At 45.3% G+C, this 15,387-nt stretch overlaps 1 protein-coding gene across 1 annotated transcript; it reads right to left on the reverse strand.

Moving 5' to 3' along the window:
* Window positions 1–1,179: 1,179 nt before the first annotated feature.
* Window positions 1,180–14,772, reverse strand: LOC136650970 (zinc finger protein 436-like). The gene is made up of 2 exons (XM_066626957.1): window positions 14,676–14,772; window positions 1,180–8,652 (listed from the first exon to the last, which is right to left on the reverse strand). Exon 2 carries the CDS (start codon window positions 8,394–8,396, stop codon window positions 7,749–7,751), a length of 648 nt encoding a protein of 215 aa, XP_066483054.1. The 5' UTR covers window positions 8,397–8,652; window positions 14,676–14,772; the 3' UTR covers window positions 1,180–7,748.
* Window positions 14,773–15,387: the final 615 nt, after the last annotated feature.

Consider the following 15,387-nt stretch of genomic DNA (forward strand, 5'->3'; position numbering starts at 1 on the left):
AAGGCAGATGAGGCCAAGGAAGGGTGTCAGGATTTGGCATGTGCCACCACCACTGAACCTCTGTCTTCCTGGACTTGATCCAACCTCCTCCCCACTCTAGTGCATCCCACACTATTCTACTTCCTGCAAGGCTTTAGCTGCTCCAGCTGGTCTTTGGCCAGCCACCAGCACACTGGAGGCTGCTCTGACCTCCCTGCCAATGGCCTGGCAGCACACATCAGTAGAGACTGCTTTGTGACTGCTGGAGAACAGCCTCTGCCACTCCAACACTTGGTACATTGGCATGAAGCCAGCATAGGATTGGGTCATAAGGCATATACTGGTTTTCAGTTAGCACCCACTTATATTTCCTTACATCCCCCAAGAACCTGCTTCAGCAAGACCTTGCCCATCTTCACTCCTGGTGGTCAAAACTCAGTGGGTTCTGTAATCAGATCCAAACATGAGTGAAATTTAATAAGACCTCTGAAAGACGTGGAAAGGTGCAAGATGGGAATTGATAATGATGGTGATCTTAATAAATGAATACTGTAACACTGTTTGGACTTGGGCCTGCCTTGTGCATCACTAGGCCATACTAGCTAAGGTCAGTCAGTAAAATGAGCTTTATTTTCATTCCCTGGCAAGTGAGCTTAAGGCTGCGATCCTAATCACACTGATTTAGGAGTAAGTCTCATGGCCTCAATGGAACTTTCTTCCGAGTAAACATGCATGGGATTGTTTGTAGCTGAGAATATCGACGATCTCTAAGGACTACAGCTGATAAGTATTTTCTAGGATTTTTCTCACTGTGTACAACCATCTCTACAGCCAGTACTCCTGGTTGAATATAAAGGAAAGTGGTCTTTGGGGATTTAAGCCCTGTCTTTGATGGATCCAAAACCAACTTCTATGATTCACGCTCAGAAATGTACAGGAATCTAGGGTAGGTTCTAGAATACTGATGTCACTCATCCCACCTGTGTGAGACAAATCACTGCATTTTACCTCCATTTAAACTAACAGAGCTGCAATCACATACTCACTTTCCTAGGTGTAAATCCCACTGAACACAATGGGACATGTGTTAGTAAGACATGCACAGGCCTGCCCAGCAAATATAATCTAACTGCGCCCAAGTGATTACAACAGAGACCAGGCTCTGGCTACGTAGAACCAAAGATACCACAAAAAGAGACATTTTGGAACCACCAAAAAAGTGTTTATTTCACACAGAGAAGAGATCAACACTGTTAGTACGATAGGAAAACAGAGTAAGATACTGTACCAAGGGCAATACCAGGAAAAGTAAAAGGTGGTGACGGGTATTTCACAGGAGCGAAGGAGCCCAGGCTAAAATGTAGCTATGACACAGCTGCAACATCTATGTCTCTTCTGTTAAGGCATACCCATTGGCAATAATAAAGCAATAGAAAACACAAACCGTCCAAACCATTCAAAATAAACCCCAACCTACCCCTACTTAAAATACATAGGCAAAGCAAAATCAATGTGATCCCTCCAAAGTCAAATAGGTGAGTCCATGAATGTCAAGCAGAACTTGTGTAAAGTGAATGCCTACCTGAAACTGACCCTGAACTTCTCCTGGACTGCTAAGAATTTGTCCAGGAGACTTAACTGTTCTCAGACACAAGGCCAGCCCAAGGTATCCTGGCCCCCAATGAGGTGTGCCAGGATATCAGCAAACCAACCTGCAAACCAACTCCCCCATTCCAGGTTACAAAATGAAGAGGTGAACAGAGTGCAAGAAGAAGTGTGCAGGGTGCTCTAGCCCACCACTCTTCTTTCTTCCCTGCTTCTTGTTCTACTCCATTTCCTTCTTTCATTTGTCCTCATGGATGGGGCGGCCATGCTCTGGAAAAACTGAATGTTAAGTTTACAAAAGTGAACTAAAATGTGAACTATATATCAATCCAGACAAATGTTTAGAAAATCAACTGCAATTCAGCCAGGGTTTTTAACTCACTATGGTGAGGAAAATTTAGCTGTGGCTACATTGCTGAACACACTTACTTGGCAACAAGTCCCATTGAGATCAATGGGGCTTACTTCTGAATAGACATGCATAGGAGTGGTTTTTTATCTAGGCCAGGCAGCTACATCAGTGACTACTGTTCTTCCATTGCAAAGGTCTAATGTTTTCCAGAATGAAGGCAAGAAAGCCTTAATTTGCTATAGGAAGAGGTCACATCACCTGAGAAACCAGCAATGAAAGCCATGATCCTATGCATACTTACCTAGCAATAAGCACCACTGAACAACACTGGGACGTACTTCTGAGTAAACATCCGTATGGTTACACTGTAAATGAGTTAGAACAATCAGGACATGGTGCCCTCCCCAACTCCTTTATTCTCTTGATGGTGGCCACAACTGCCTCAGGACTACAGTGGCTCTCTTTTGGCAGAGTATACAAATCTTGACTTTTTTAAGCAGCCTAGACATCTGGCATAGGGAAGCATATGCCAATACGTAAATTCCCAAATGCTATTCACCAGTTTGTACGTTGTGCCGGGGCACAGAGAGTGAAGTGAGACAAAGAAGCTATAGAATTTTTATTTCCAGATCTGAACTGAAACTGACTTATGGCACCAGCTGGAGAAGGATTTCCTTAGCAAAAGAGATTGAAATCAATGGGTTTCTTTATAAAGTGAGTAAAGAAACAAGAAACTTAATGAGGCTAAGATTCTCCTTCCACATGAAACTGTTCCCCAGATTGCCAGAAATATAGAAGCTAGATACAGCTAACCAAGAGATTTCTGCGAGATGAATAGAGTATAGGAGATGAATTAGCCCTGCAGCTTTCATTTTTCAAAACTACAACAGAATAAAAATGTTACCCAAATCCACTCAGCACATCCCCTTTGCTCTCTAATGGTAAAGCTTTCTGGTGTATGTGTCTTTTGTGCTATCAAATTTTATATTTAGTCTCCTCAGAGTCCACACCAGGGTGAGTGTTCAAGAAACCACAGAATTATAGGGGGAAAAGTCACCTCATAGTGATTATTTCTGTACACATCAACCCTTCCTCGTTACCACATCAACACTTCGTTAAGTTTACACAGAAACATCCAAGTTTGCCTCTATCTCCACATGTCTCTCACACGATTCTGGTTATTTGTACCAAAACATAAAGAAGGCAAACATGTTCTTGAAAATGCTGGAAGATGGATGTGTGGGAAGAGGTTGTGTTTCACTACGTTTGTCCCTAGAGAATATGTTTTACCACACTAAACAAACATTAAGGGGGAAAAAAATGTTTAAAACCACTCCAGGTTTGGAGACAAGAAGTTGTAATTAGTAATGTCATTGGCATTGCCCAAGAGATGACTATGACAGCTGTAAACGCTTACAATAGCAATGCTGGGAGCTAATTTCAGTTTTTTCTCCTTAGGTACTGCTTAAAGCACTAGACACCTGCAAAACTGGTTTGACCAGAGTCAATAACTGAATAGCAAAGAGTATGTATACTTCCACCAATTATAGTTCTACAATACCAATTCTCTGAAAAGTTAGCACCACCTCCATATAAACTTGAATGACAAAGACCTCATCATGCCTAGCTTACAGTTTATGTCATGCCGCTCTTCTCAGCAAAGTCATAGTTTGCTTAAAACGACTTTATGGTTGTCTGAAGTGAATGTTAAGCACATCCACATCTCCCTGAACTCAACAGGCCTTTGGCATGGCTAACTTCTCTGGACTGCACCCCTAAAGTAGGGAATGAGACCACATATAGTTTCTCCAGACATAATCAAGCAACTGTGCTACTGTACATGTATAAAACAGTCACACTGTATATCCATGCAAAATACATATCTAATGGAAAGGTATCTTTGCCTGGAAATGACTAATTAAGCATGGGATCAGAAATACCCACAACATATACATAAAGCCGGAAAAAAAACTCAGTATCTCTCCACTCTTCTGAGATGATACAGCTGAGATCTGCAAAAAGGGGGGTGCTCCCTTGCCAGAAGCTCCAGTTCCCTGCTACCCAAGACTAATGTCTCAGCCCGTTCTCTGGATCAGAATCAGACCCTAATCCGGCTGCTCCTCTCTTCAGTAAGCCATTAGCTTCTCTGTTTCAAAACCCATTTCAAAATGGTTTTGAAATGTTATTCTGAAGGCTACTTCCTGCCTTCAGAATAGCACCATTTTTCTTTAATTTTGTGACATGAAATATTTTACTGTTGAAGTTACTGCTGAAGAAAACTACTGCTGCTGCTTGGGGGGGGGGTGCAATTTTTCTAGAGCAGTCCTCCGGCCACTATCAGAAGGGGGGGCTATAACAATACTTAATTTAGGGCCCAATCCTAACCCACTTTCCAGCACCAACATAAGGGCAACACAGCTCTGAGGTAAGAGAACAAATGTTCCCTTCCTTTGAGGAGGCCTCCATGAGTGCCACCCAACTGTAGGATGCAGCACACGTCCCATTGACACAGCTATGCCAGTGCTGGAAAATTGGTTAGGATTTGGTTGTTACTGTATTTTAAAGGTATCACCACATATCTACAATGGAAGAGATGGCCTAGATTTGTAGGCTATAGACAAAGGTCTCTGATCCATGAAAAAGTCTCTCCTTTCCCTCAGCCTGAAATCTGGCACCTGAAAAAAAAATGAGCTATGGTCTAGGAAAGCTAATGCTAAAATAAACAGGTTAGCCCAGCAATTTTCAACCACTGTGCTGCAGCACATTGGCGTGCTGCAAATGGTCCACAGGTGTGCCACGGGAATTTGGGGTGGTCATTTATTAGTAGGGCCATTGGGGATGTGAGCCCCCTGCTGGCAATGTAGCGTGCCTTATCAATTGTCCAGAAACAGATGGTGCGCTTGACTATTTATTTACACATTTATACTTTGCTTTATCTCCCTAGTAGGTATTCAGAGCAACAGTTTTAGAGCCTTGTCAGTGTGCCTTGAGATGAAAAAGGCTGAAAACTGCTGGGTGGTTTTTGCTGCAATAGGCTAACATGGCTATTCCTCTGAAAGTTGATGAAAGCAGTCACTAACAGAAAAACCATCTAATGGTTGTGATGTTCGAGGGAGCAGATTTGAAATTTTTCCTCTTATTCCAATAGTCAGATGAGGGCTTGGGCTCCTCCCTCCAGGTAGGAAAGATTAGATCAAATTTACCCACCACATCCTTAAGAAGGAGCAGAACCCAACTGTGAGTGTCTACCAAAGAGCAAGGGAAAACTGTTATACTTCTGAGTCTCAAGTGTATTAAAGTGGCACCAACTTTACTAAGGAGTTCCTCACTCACAAAGGCAAAAGTTGACTCTGGAGAGTGAAGCCCCTCAGGCAGCCAAAAGGCAGCAAAAGCCATTCAGGAGAATATCCAAATATCAAACAGCTTTTGGGCCCTGCAAATGCTAAAAACGGCAACCATCACAAGTCTTCCCTATACGGAATACTGCACTGATGGAGTTCTCCCTGTTTCTGCAAGAGATAAAAAAGTCAGCCTTGGTGGGGTTTTAAATTTATAGAAAGCAGAAGCAAACTCTCATTGCCACTCTCTTTGCCGGCACACAAGATCAGGTCTATGCACACGCATAGAAAGAAAATGAGATTATGCACAGGTATGAAGCAGCAGCAATTTGACCAAATGTTCCTTGCAGTTTTGTCATTGACTCCTTCTGGTTTTTGTTGGGCCAGACCAACATGGGATATTGGGCAAGATGGTAATGTACGCAACCCGGGTTCCCCCATTTTATCTAGTTACAAAAAAGCCCAGAGGAAAAAACTGAGTGGCTGTCTCTAAGAGAAGGCTCCCTTTTTTAATAAAGTATTTATGCTTTAAAAAATTAACTGTGTTATTTCACAAACAGGTACAATTATTATGAAATATCTCCTCTTAATACAATCAATGGAAAATTTTCAGGTTGTAATTGGTTCCAGGCTCTGGTTACTGGTCTCTTTCTGTTTAGATTCTGTATGTGTATCTGTAACTCAAAGCCCTTACATAATTTTGCATCCACCGTTAACATTTTTCTGCTTAGCTGCATTTCCTTGATTCCAAGGAGCCTGCTTAAAACGAATACACACACCCATTGCAGCCAAGCATGCCCGCTGTTGTTGTGAAGGCCAGATGCCACTGAATGCAGTCAGCACTTCGGCAAGTGCCAAGGGTGGGCCCTTTGTATAAGAGCACGACCATGTCCTTCTGCATGGCCAGTGTTTCTGCAGATCCAAGTGTCCAATAACCTCACATCGGCACACATCTGGAAGTAGATTCAAATAGTCAGAGCCAAAGGAGTCACTGGAACAAACTGAGTTCCTAGAAGGAAGCAAAGCCAAAATGGTATTTCCTTAGGATATAGATCTGAGTGGGGAAATTTAGGTGGGGAGCATTTTGGGGACTCCGGCTAGAACGCTGCCTGCACATGCTACTTTTTCAATACATTTCACAGCAGCAGAATATCCAAGTTACAGCTTCATCTGTTTTTAGACAAAAGCTTTTCTCCTTCACTGTCCCTACCATGTCTTCAGCTGAGGAAAAACATGCCATGGAGCTAGCTAACTATTTGTGTACAGACAGATGACGGTGTCATTTATAAATTCCCACCCCACCCCTCTCCCCATTTAAAAGTACTTAAGAGATTACATGTTAAGAAACATTAAAAAAAACAAAAACAAAAACCAACTAATTTGATAGCAAATTTTGTTACCTATCTCTAGACCACAGTTAGAGCTACGCTGTAATACCAATATAACTGTACCAGCCTTTTTTTTTTTAGTCAAAGAAAGCAAGCTAGGATTTGTTTGGGGGGACACACAAAACAGTATGTACTGCAGAAAAGCAGGTGGGGCTCCAGGGCTGGGCTGAAACCCCTCTTTGGCCTCACATAGAGGCTGATCAGAAGTCATTATCCCCCTCCTTAGTCCCCCCCACCTAAAATATTCCACAGGTTTACTGTGAAGATAAAAGGTGGGTAGAATGATTGTAAAGCAATTTGCACACTGGGGGAGATGGCCAGGTCGGCCTCAAGTAAGGAAGTCTTTTCCTGTTACAGAATCCTGCTGTGCTCAGAAACCAGCAGAACCTTCCTGTGTGCCTGTATTATTATCTTGGGCACCGAGGGCACATCTAAGTGTGATATAACCAGTACTCATTTGGCCACAGGGGTTGCAACTGAGAGTTGAGGGAAGGCCAGGCCAAGGAAAGAGTTACTCTAAATTAATTCCAAGTGAATTGCCAGATTTCTCTCCGCCGAAGGGCATCATGTTTTCAACACTGCTCATATCTGGCAATGCTGGAGTTTCCAAAAGCCGTCACAAGAGTCTGACTGCATTTCCTAAGCGGTCCTTATTTTTGATGAGTGGGGCATCTTTCTTGACAGGCAAACTGGAATTAAAAATTGGCTTTCACTTGCGACACTGGGAAAAAACAAGGAAACAGATGGTACTGGGCAGATTTAATTCTCCCCCCCCCCCGCATCCCTGTCTGAAAGAAGCATCAGAAGAGTTCTAGTATCTATGCTTATTGTCACTGGGCCTGCCGCTGAACTGAATGGAAGAAGTTCATATCATACTGGACTCTTTGCATGGCTGTAGGAATACTGCTGAATTTATTACATTTCAGTTCTCCTCCAAATTACAGCAGCTAAACACCTTGGTGTGTTAGAATGGAGATGAGCAGTGAAAAAGAGCCACCATGGGAAAAAGACAGAAGGATGTCCCAGCCAAGATACTGGTCATTTCAGTTCCCAGTTTGGGTGAATGGAGGAGGCAACCCCAGTCAACTAAACTTTATGGGTTCTCTGGTGTCTTACGAGGTGTGAGGCTGCCCCAAATCCCTTCCCACAGCTGGCACATTTGAAGGGCTTCTCGCCTGAATGCGTGGCACGGTGGCGCTCCAGATGGGCATTTCGGGTGAACCCTTTTCCACAGTCACCACAATTAAAGGGCTTATCCCCACTGTGGATGCCTTGGTGGCGCTGGAGGTGGGCACTGCGGGTGAAGCGTTTGCCACAGCGGGTGCAGCGGAAGGGCCGCTCGCCTGTGTGCGTGCCCTGGTGGCGGGTGACGTGGGCGCTGCGGGTGAAGGCTTTGCCACAGACCCCACACTCGTAGGGGCGTTCGCCGGTATGCGTGCTGTGGTGCCGGGTCAGGTGGGAGTTGCGCCCAAAGGCCTTCCCACAGTAGGTGCACTTGTATGGCCTCTCCCCTGAATGGGTCTCCTGGTGTCGCGTCAGGTGAGCACTGCGGGCAAATGTCTTCCCACAGTAATTGCAGGTGTATGGACGGTCTTCCTCCTGCACTTGCTGCCCAAGGCGTTTCCCACCTAAGGGGTGTTGCAACCCCGAGTGGGTGGCAAGGTGCCGTGTGAGGTGTGAGTTGCGCCGGAAGCCTTTCCCACAGTAGGGGCATGTGTGGGACTTCTCTCCCATGGCTTCTGGTCCTCAGGAGGGTCTTGTTTAGTATGAAAATAGACACCTGCCTTGAAGCAGCTCTCCCTGGAATGGCTTGCAGTGATTTAAGTAGATGTCTAGCCAGCACACGGCAAGCGGCTTATCTCAAATGCGTCTCCTGTAGAATAACCTTGTGGCCACCTGCCCTGCTTTAGCTGTTCTGGTTTGGGTTCTCTGTTTCATTTCAAGCCTTCCTGGGAAAAAGTCTCAGCAATTTCTGGGTCTACACCACTATCTGAAAAAAAGACCAAAAAACAAATAGAACAGACATGAGCTCCTGTTAAAACCGAGAGGTAAAGTGGGGAGGAAAGTAAACAACATAATACAAAATAACAGCTTAAATGCTTTTGCTTGGTAAACTCTTGCTCTCCCTCCATAACCCAAATGACCAGAGACTGAGAAGTGGTGTGGCACAGGAGCAAAATTAGGATGAAAGTCTGAGTGCCCTCCAGCGGAACGTACCATTAGGGGGTAAGTCAGAGTTTAATTTCTAAAATGGGACGTGCCAGACCAAATACATATAAAGGGGTCGGCTATGCCTGTTTATAGTAACACATCCCACAAGAATCAGCTCTATACCGATAAACAGAGCCTGAGCCCATCTAAATCAGAGTCATCTACACTTTCTGGAAGTGGTTCACCAGGTTTTCAAAGATGGGGTCTTTCTGAGCCCTACTTCCTGTTACTGCAGTGAGAGTTCAGCTACCATTCTGGACTAGGACGACTCAGGTTCAAATAGCCATTCAGCCACAATGCTTGTTGGATGAGTTTGGATTAGCCACCAGTAGTGTCACTATATAAGTGCAGGGGGTAGCAAATGCACTGGGCTACAGCTGCTGAGAGGGGCAACATCAGGGGCTGGGGGGCAACATCAGGGCAACTCTGCCCGCATGTGAGTTGCCTTGGGCTGCTGCAGCCCCGCCTGTGCCCTCGCTCTGCATTTGGGCAAGGAGGTGAGGAGACATGCCGCGTGTCTGTTGCTGGCGGAGCCTGGACAGGGGTCGAGGCGGTGGCAGCAGGCACTGAGCGGAGAAAGTTTGCAGCTCTGCTCCGCTGTGCCTGAGACCTCGGCGGGGTTTTGGAAGGCTTTCGTGGGGTGCTTCAATGCGGGGAGAGGAGGTGCAGGAGGAGGAGGCTGCTGCAATGGAGCCTCCTTCTCCTCTCTGAAGGCTTTTTTTGCCCCATCCCACCAGAGCCAGTAGCAGGAGGGAGAGAGGATGGCCATCTTTGTTGTCGCCGCCGCCTCCTCCTCCTCCACCACCACCACCACCTCCTCCTGCACAGCCTCAGAGCACAATCCTATGCATGTCTACTTAGAAGTAAGTCCCATTGTGTCCAAGGGGACTTACTCCCAGGAAAGCATGGACAAGATTGGAGCCTTAGTCAGACAGGCACAACTTCCTCCTGCCTGCCCCAAGACCCAGGTCCTCTCCCCAGCCACAGCAGGAAAGCCTTCCTTTCACTCACCCACTCAGAGCCAATCCTTGGCACGTCTGGTCAGAGGTAAGTCCCAGTGTAACCAATGGGGCTTACTCCCAGGAAGGTGTGGAGAAGATTGCAACTCAGAGCCCAAGCCTATGCTGGTCTACACAGAAGTAGGTCCCATTATAGCCAATGGGACTTACTCCCAGGAAGGTGGGGCTGGGACAGGAGCCTGAGAGCCCAGCCCAGCTCAGGCATGTCTACTCAGAAGTAAGTTCCATTATAGTCAATGGGGCTTACTCCCAGGAAAGTGGGGCAGGGGCAGGGACAGGAGCCTGAGAGCCCAGCCCAGGCAGGTCTACTCAGAAGTAGTACTTCAAGGTAAGCGCAGGTAGGATTGGAGCCTCAGTCAGTCAGGTGCAACTTCCTCCCCCCTGCCTGCCCTGAGTTCTCCTTCCCCCACAATTAATGTGAACCGTGGCTTCTCCACAGCCTCCTCCCCCCCAGTTGGTCCCGTGCTGTGCCACCAAACAAAATGGCAGCGGAGGGGGCATGCCCCACCTCCCCTCACACATGCAGGGCTCTCCTCAATGTAGCCCATTGCCCCCTGTGGCCCAAGGTGCCTGGCTGGTGGGGTGCGTGCCAGTGGTGGTGACTGCTTCTCCCCCCCCCCCATGAGCCTGACAGGGCTGTAGGAACAGCCCGGTGTAAGACCTCAGAGGGAATGGAAGTGAGTAGGAGGGACCTGGTGCTGGGGGGAGGCAGCTTGGGGGATGTGGCAGATTTTTATTTTTCACTTTTTAAAAAAGTGGGTGTGAAATCAAAACCCAGAAGTGATGTCACTTCCAGATGTGACATCACTTCTGGGGCAACACCTTGAGCTCTGCACCGGGCAGCAGGAATGTTAGCTACGCCACTGTTAGCCACAATCTCTCTCAGGGGGTCTCCAAACCCCAGCCTGGAGGCCAGATGAGGCCCGCTGTGAGCCTAAATCTGGCCCGTGGCCAGCCTCTGGTTCCATTAAGCCTCTGGCCCTTTCGACTGAACATGACCGGAGATGTTCTGCAGTCACATCCAGAGGGTGTTCTGGGAGCCGGGAAGGCCGTGTGCAGCCTTAGAAAACCTTCAGAGAGTCAGGGATACCTCCCCAGAGCTCAGAGCATGCTCCAGGTGTTTCCTATGATGCGCTGGTTCTGAGATATTTACTCCTGTACATTTAAGTAAGCTGCTTGGGCAGTGGTGGAATGAGAGCCCATTTAAGTGTGTGCTTTATTTCTGTGGTGTGTGTTGGTGCTTGGAGAAATCCTGGAAATTTGAACCCATTCATTCATTTAGGGTGCAGTCCTAACCTACTTTCCAACACCGACATAAGAGCAATACAGCTCTGAGGTAAGGGAACAAACATTCCCTTACTTCGAGGAGGCCTCCGTGAGTGCCACCCAACTGTAGAATGTAATACATGTCCCATTGGCACCACTACGCTAGCGTTGGAAAGTTGGTTAGGATTTGGGCCACATTCATTCATTTTAACTCCATCTCTAAGGTCCTTATTTAAATTTTATATTTAAAAAATTTTTTCCCAGGCCTTGACACCTTGCCAGATATTTGATGCAGTCCTCTGGCTGAAAAGTTTGGAGATCCCTGGGCTAGCCTATCTTGCAGGGTTGTCGTGAGGATTAAGGGAGAGGGAAAACTATGTACACTGCTCTGACAGTCCAATCATAGGCTTGCATACTCTGAAGTAAGTCTCAATGGGACTTACTCATAGGTCAGCGTGTATAGGATTGCAGCCTAAGGGCCCTATCCTATCCAAGTTTCCAGCACCGATGCAGCCTTGCCAACAAGGCATATGCTACATTGTGCAGTGAGAGGGCAGTCATGGAGGCCTCCTCAAAGTAAGGGAATGTTTGTTCCCTTACCTCAGTGCTGCACTGAGGCTGCAGTGGCCATGGAAAGTTGGATAGGACTAGTTCCTAAGCTCCTTTGAGGAAGAGTGACACAAAAATATAAGAACCTCAAAAGCACAAGCAATGTGGGGGTGATCTATATATCTTTATAAACTGAAAATATTTCACCTGCTCCAGCTAAGTTAAGACAATAGCAGAATCCCATTCTGTCACAATGCTATGAAAAGGGGACACACACAAGAAACCAGTTCATCCTGACTGCTACATAACAATGTGGAACTAGAAGCATGGAATAAATGGAAAAGGAAAATTAATCTCGGTATTTCACTCCTCACACCCTTCATATATCAGAACGTATGGCAAAGAAATGACAATGGGTACTATCCCTTTGGGTCCAAATACAGTATAGGGATATGGTTCAATGTTGATGAATTTTAACACAACGTAATATTAAATGCCAAAGTTAAATGCCATAGAGTTGGCAAATGGTCATAACTGTCCACACCCTCTATGTTTACAGGTTTAGGAACAATTCTCAGTATCACAATAAAATATATATTTAACAGGATATATAAAAAGTCTTGACTCAGATACTTGTTGGAAGTGTGGCAGAAAGAAGGAGAGTTCTATTACATGTGGTATCAAAGCCATGTTATTATTATGCTTTATTTGGCATCAATGTCCTTTAAGTAAAGATATTAATTTAGCACCATCAGTTAGCATGGTGTTTTACAAACTATATTATTAGACCATTGCACCTTTAGATTCAGTTAATTTTAGCATTTTTTAAAGCAACATTCTAAAGAACAGATTTTTGTTTGTTTTATATTTCGCTCTTCACCAAGAGCGACTCAAATCAACAAAAAAACACCATATAATTAACAGTATGTTGGTGTGTAGGAAATGCAGTCTCTTTTGGCCCCTGGCAGTTTGGGATGCAGCCCACCTTCTGAACTCTTCTTTTCAGGAGGAGGGAGAAGAGCTTCAAACAAAGTTAGGGTTGATGGTTTGGATATTAAAAACATAAATACATATAGTTAAAATATCTATTGTTCATGAAAGGAGTCCCATCTCTCCATCCACATGATGGAGTATCAGCCATCCAGTAGGTTGAAATAAAAATATGAAGTAAATGTAAATTAACATGTTTCCCTCTTTGTTGTAATTTTAGTTCCTGTGAAAATATAGCCTTGTTTCCCTCCATTTCTTGTACTAGATACAAATTGATAGAGATAAATAGGGAACAGCAAAATAATTATCTGGAAATCTCAATTTCTTTTTAAAATAACTTTTTTTTTAAATTTCAAGGCTGCTATATTATATTACTACAATGATCAGGTTATAGGCACCAGCTTGATAACTTGACTGCTACACATTGCAACTATAATAAAAACGCCACCCTTCTGCCTGCCCATCTCCCTACATCACTCACAACTACAGTATTTATCAAAAGGTTCAGGAGTAGGACTTAGATCTGGAAGATCCAGGGCCGAATCCTATCCAATTTTGCAGTGACAGTGCAGCTGTGCGAATGGGGCATGCACTGCATCTTGTGGTGGGGCAGCAGTCACAGAGGCCTTCTTAAGGTACGGGAACATTTGTTCCCATACCTTGGGGCTGCACTGCGGCTGCACCGGTGTTGGAAAATTGGATAGGATTGGGCCCCTAGGTTCAAATCTCTGCTCAGCCATGAAGCTTCCTGGGTGACTTTGGGCCAATCACCATCTCTGAACCTCACCTACCTCAGGTTGTTGTGAGGACCAAGGGAGGGAAGGAACCATGTATACCACCCTGGGCTCCTTGGATGAAGGGCGGTATAAAAATATGAAAAATAAATTTCACCACTGCCCATCTACTGTATACTCGAGGCCCTTTCTGCACAGCACTTAGTACACTGCTTATGCTAAATATGTCTAATTTTTAATTACTAATATAGTGCCCTCAGCGCACATGGTGCTTTACAGAATTACATAATAAGCAAATAGACAGGTCCCTGCCCCAAGAGGCGTACAATCTGAATTAAATCATAAATGCTAAACAAAAAAAATGGAGTTCAAGTTAAAGGAAAGAAGGAGTAAAGAAAGAGGTATGCAACACACGTATCAGTGGTTCCCAAAGTTTTTTCACTTGCATACCCCCATTTCCATAAATTGTACCCCTCGTATTAGCAAAATGTTTGTAATGAATAGATGCTTTCAAGTTATTTCAAATTTAGATGTTTTCAAATATTGATCCATATCTAATAATAGATGAACTGATAACCAGAAACTAGCAGTTGCTGGGGCTTTTGCAGTCAACTAGCTGCCTTCCTCGCCATCCCCACAATGTGCCATCCCCACATCCTTCTTATACAGACCTGCCCTTCCGCACCATTATTCAGTTCTTTTTCTAGTACCCCTAAAGATCCTAGCAAGTTCCCCTGGGGGGCACACATACCCCAAATTGGGAACCACTGACACATACCATTGTTGGATCTATACAGCCTGCGTCCACAATCCTATGCACACTTACCTGGGAGAAAGCCCCCACTGAACACAAAGGGACTTAGTTCTGAGTAGGCATGCACAGGATTTGGGCTTTTGTGAGCTACACATGCAAGATGAATTTGTGCAATCTCAAGCAAGATGGACTGCTCATGAAATCCTTTTCAAACTGCAATCCGGTTTAAGCCAAGGCTGGAGCAGAAGTGCCAGGAGGGAGAGGGGGATCAAGGAAAAGAAGGAAAGAGAAAGACAAAGGGAAAGAAAAAGTCCTCCTGTTGCAAACTGATCTGGGGAGAGAGCCTGGGCAAGGGAGCGGGAAGTGCCTTTCGTGGGCAGATCCCCATTCTTAGGTGTCTCCATGGGGCGCACCCAACACCCTTCCCCTGCCCAGCCCAGCCCAGCCCGCCCCACACACTGCAGATGCACCTCCTGCAGGGAGCTCTCACCAGTGCAGCCCCCCAGGCAGGAAGATTCCAAAAGGGCTTTGCAAAGGCACGTTGCAACCTCAGGCCTGGGAGGGAGCCAGCCACCCTCTCTGGCTAATGTGTGGGCAGTGGCGGGTTCATGCACAGGAAGGCACCCCCTGACTGCATCCTGCCCCTCCCATTTGCAGGGCTGCACCAGCTCCATGGTTTTAACCCTTCCTCTTGCATGCAAGGCAAGGGAGTGCAAGCGTCACCTGCAATGGGAAGGGAATCCGGATCAAAGCCACATCGGATTGCAGGGAACAGAAAAGAGGAGTGGCATTGGGCCTGGTGACACAAAACCCCTCCATTTTGTGCTTAAAAGATTTGAATGCAAACACAAAACACAGCAACCGGGGCTTTAAAAGACATTTTTCCAGAAATTAAAATCTGTGGATACTTTAGCAGTGGTTCCCAAACTTTTTAGCACCGGGACCCACCACTCTTATTAGGACCCACCAAACAACCCAATCCTATCCACACGTTCCTGGGAGTAAGCCCCATTGACTTGGGCTGTAAGTTTACCAGACTTTGAAAAAAGGATATCTAGAAAAAAATATTTATTTATAAGTAACAATAACCAGGAAAAAGACGCTCAAACTTTATATTTATAAAGTTTATTTATATTTTTATATATTTATATTTTACATATATTGTTATTTATATTTTTATATTTTATACTTTAAAATTTATA

This window comes from Tiliqua scincoides, chromosome 5 (assembly GCF_035046505.1).
Source record: "Tiliqua scincoides isolate rTilSci1 chromosome 5, rTilSci1.hap2, whole genome shotgun sequence".
Taxonomy (NCBI): domain Eukaryota; kingdom Metazoa; phylum Chordata; class Lepidosauria; order Squamata; family Scincidae; genus Tiliqua; species Tiliqua scincoides.

What these genes read in the sequence shown, in the direction of transcription:
- LOC136650970 (XM_066626957.1), bottom strand. Translation starts at nt 8,396, where the DNA reads ATGGGAGAGAAGTCCCACACATGCCCCTACTGTGGGAAAGGCTTCCGG.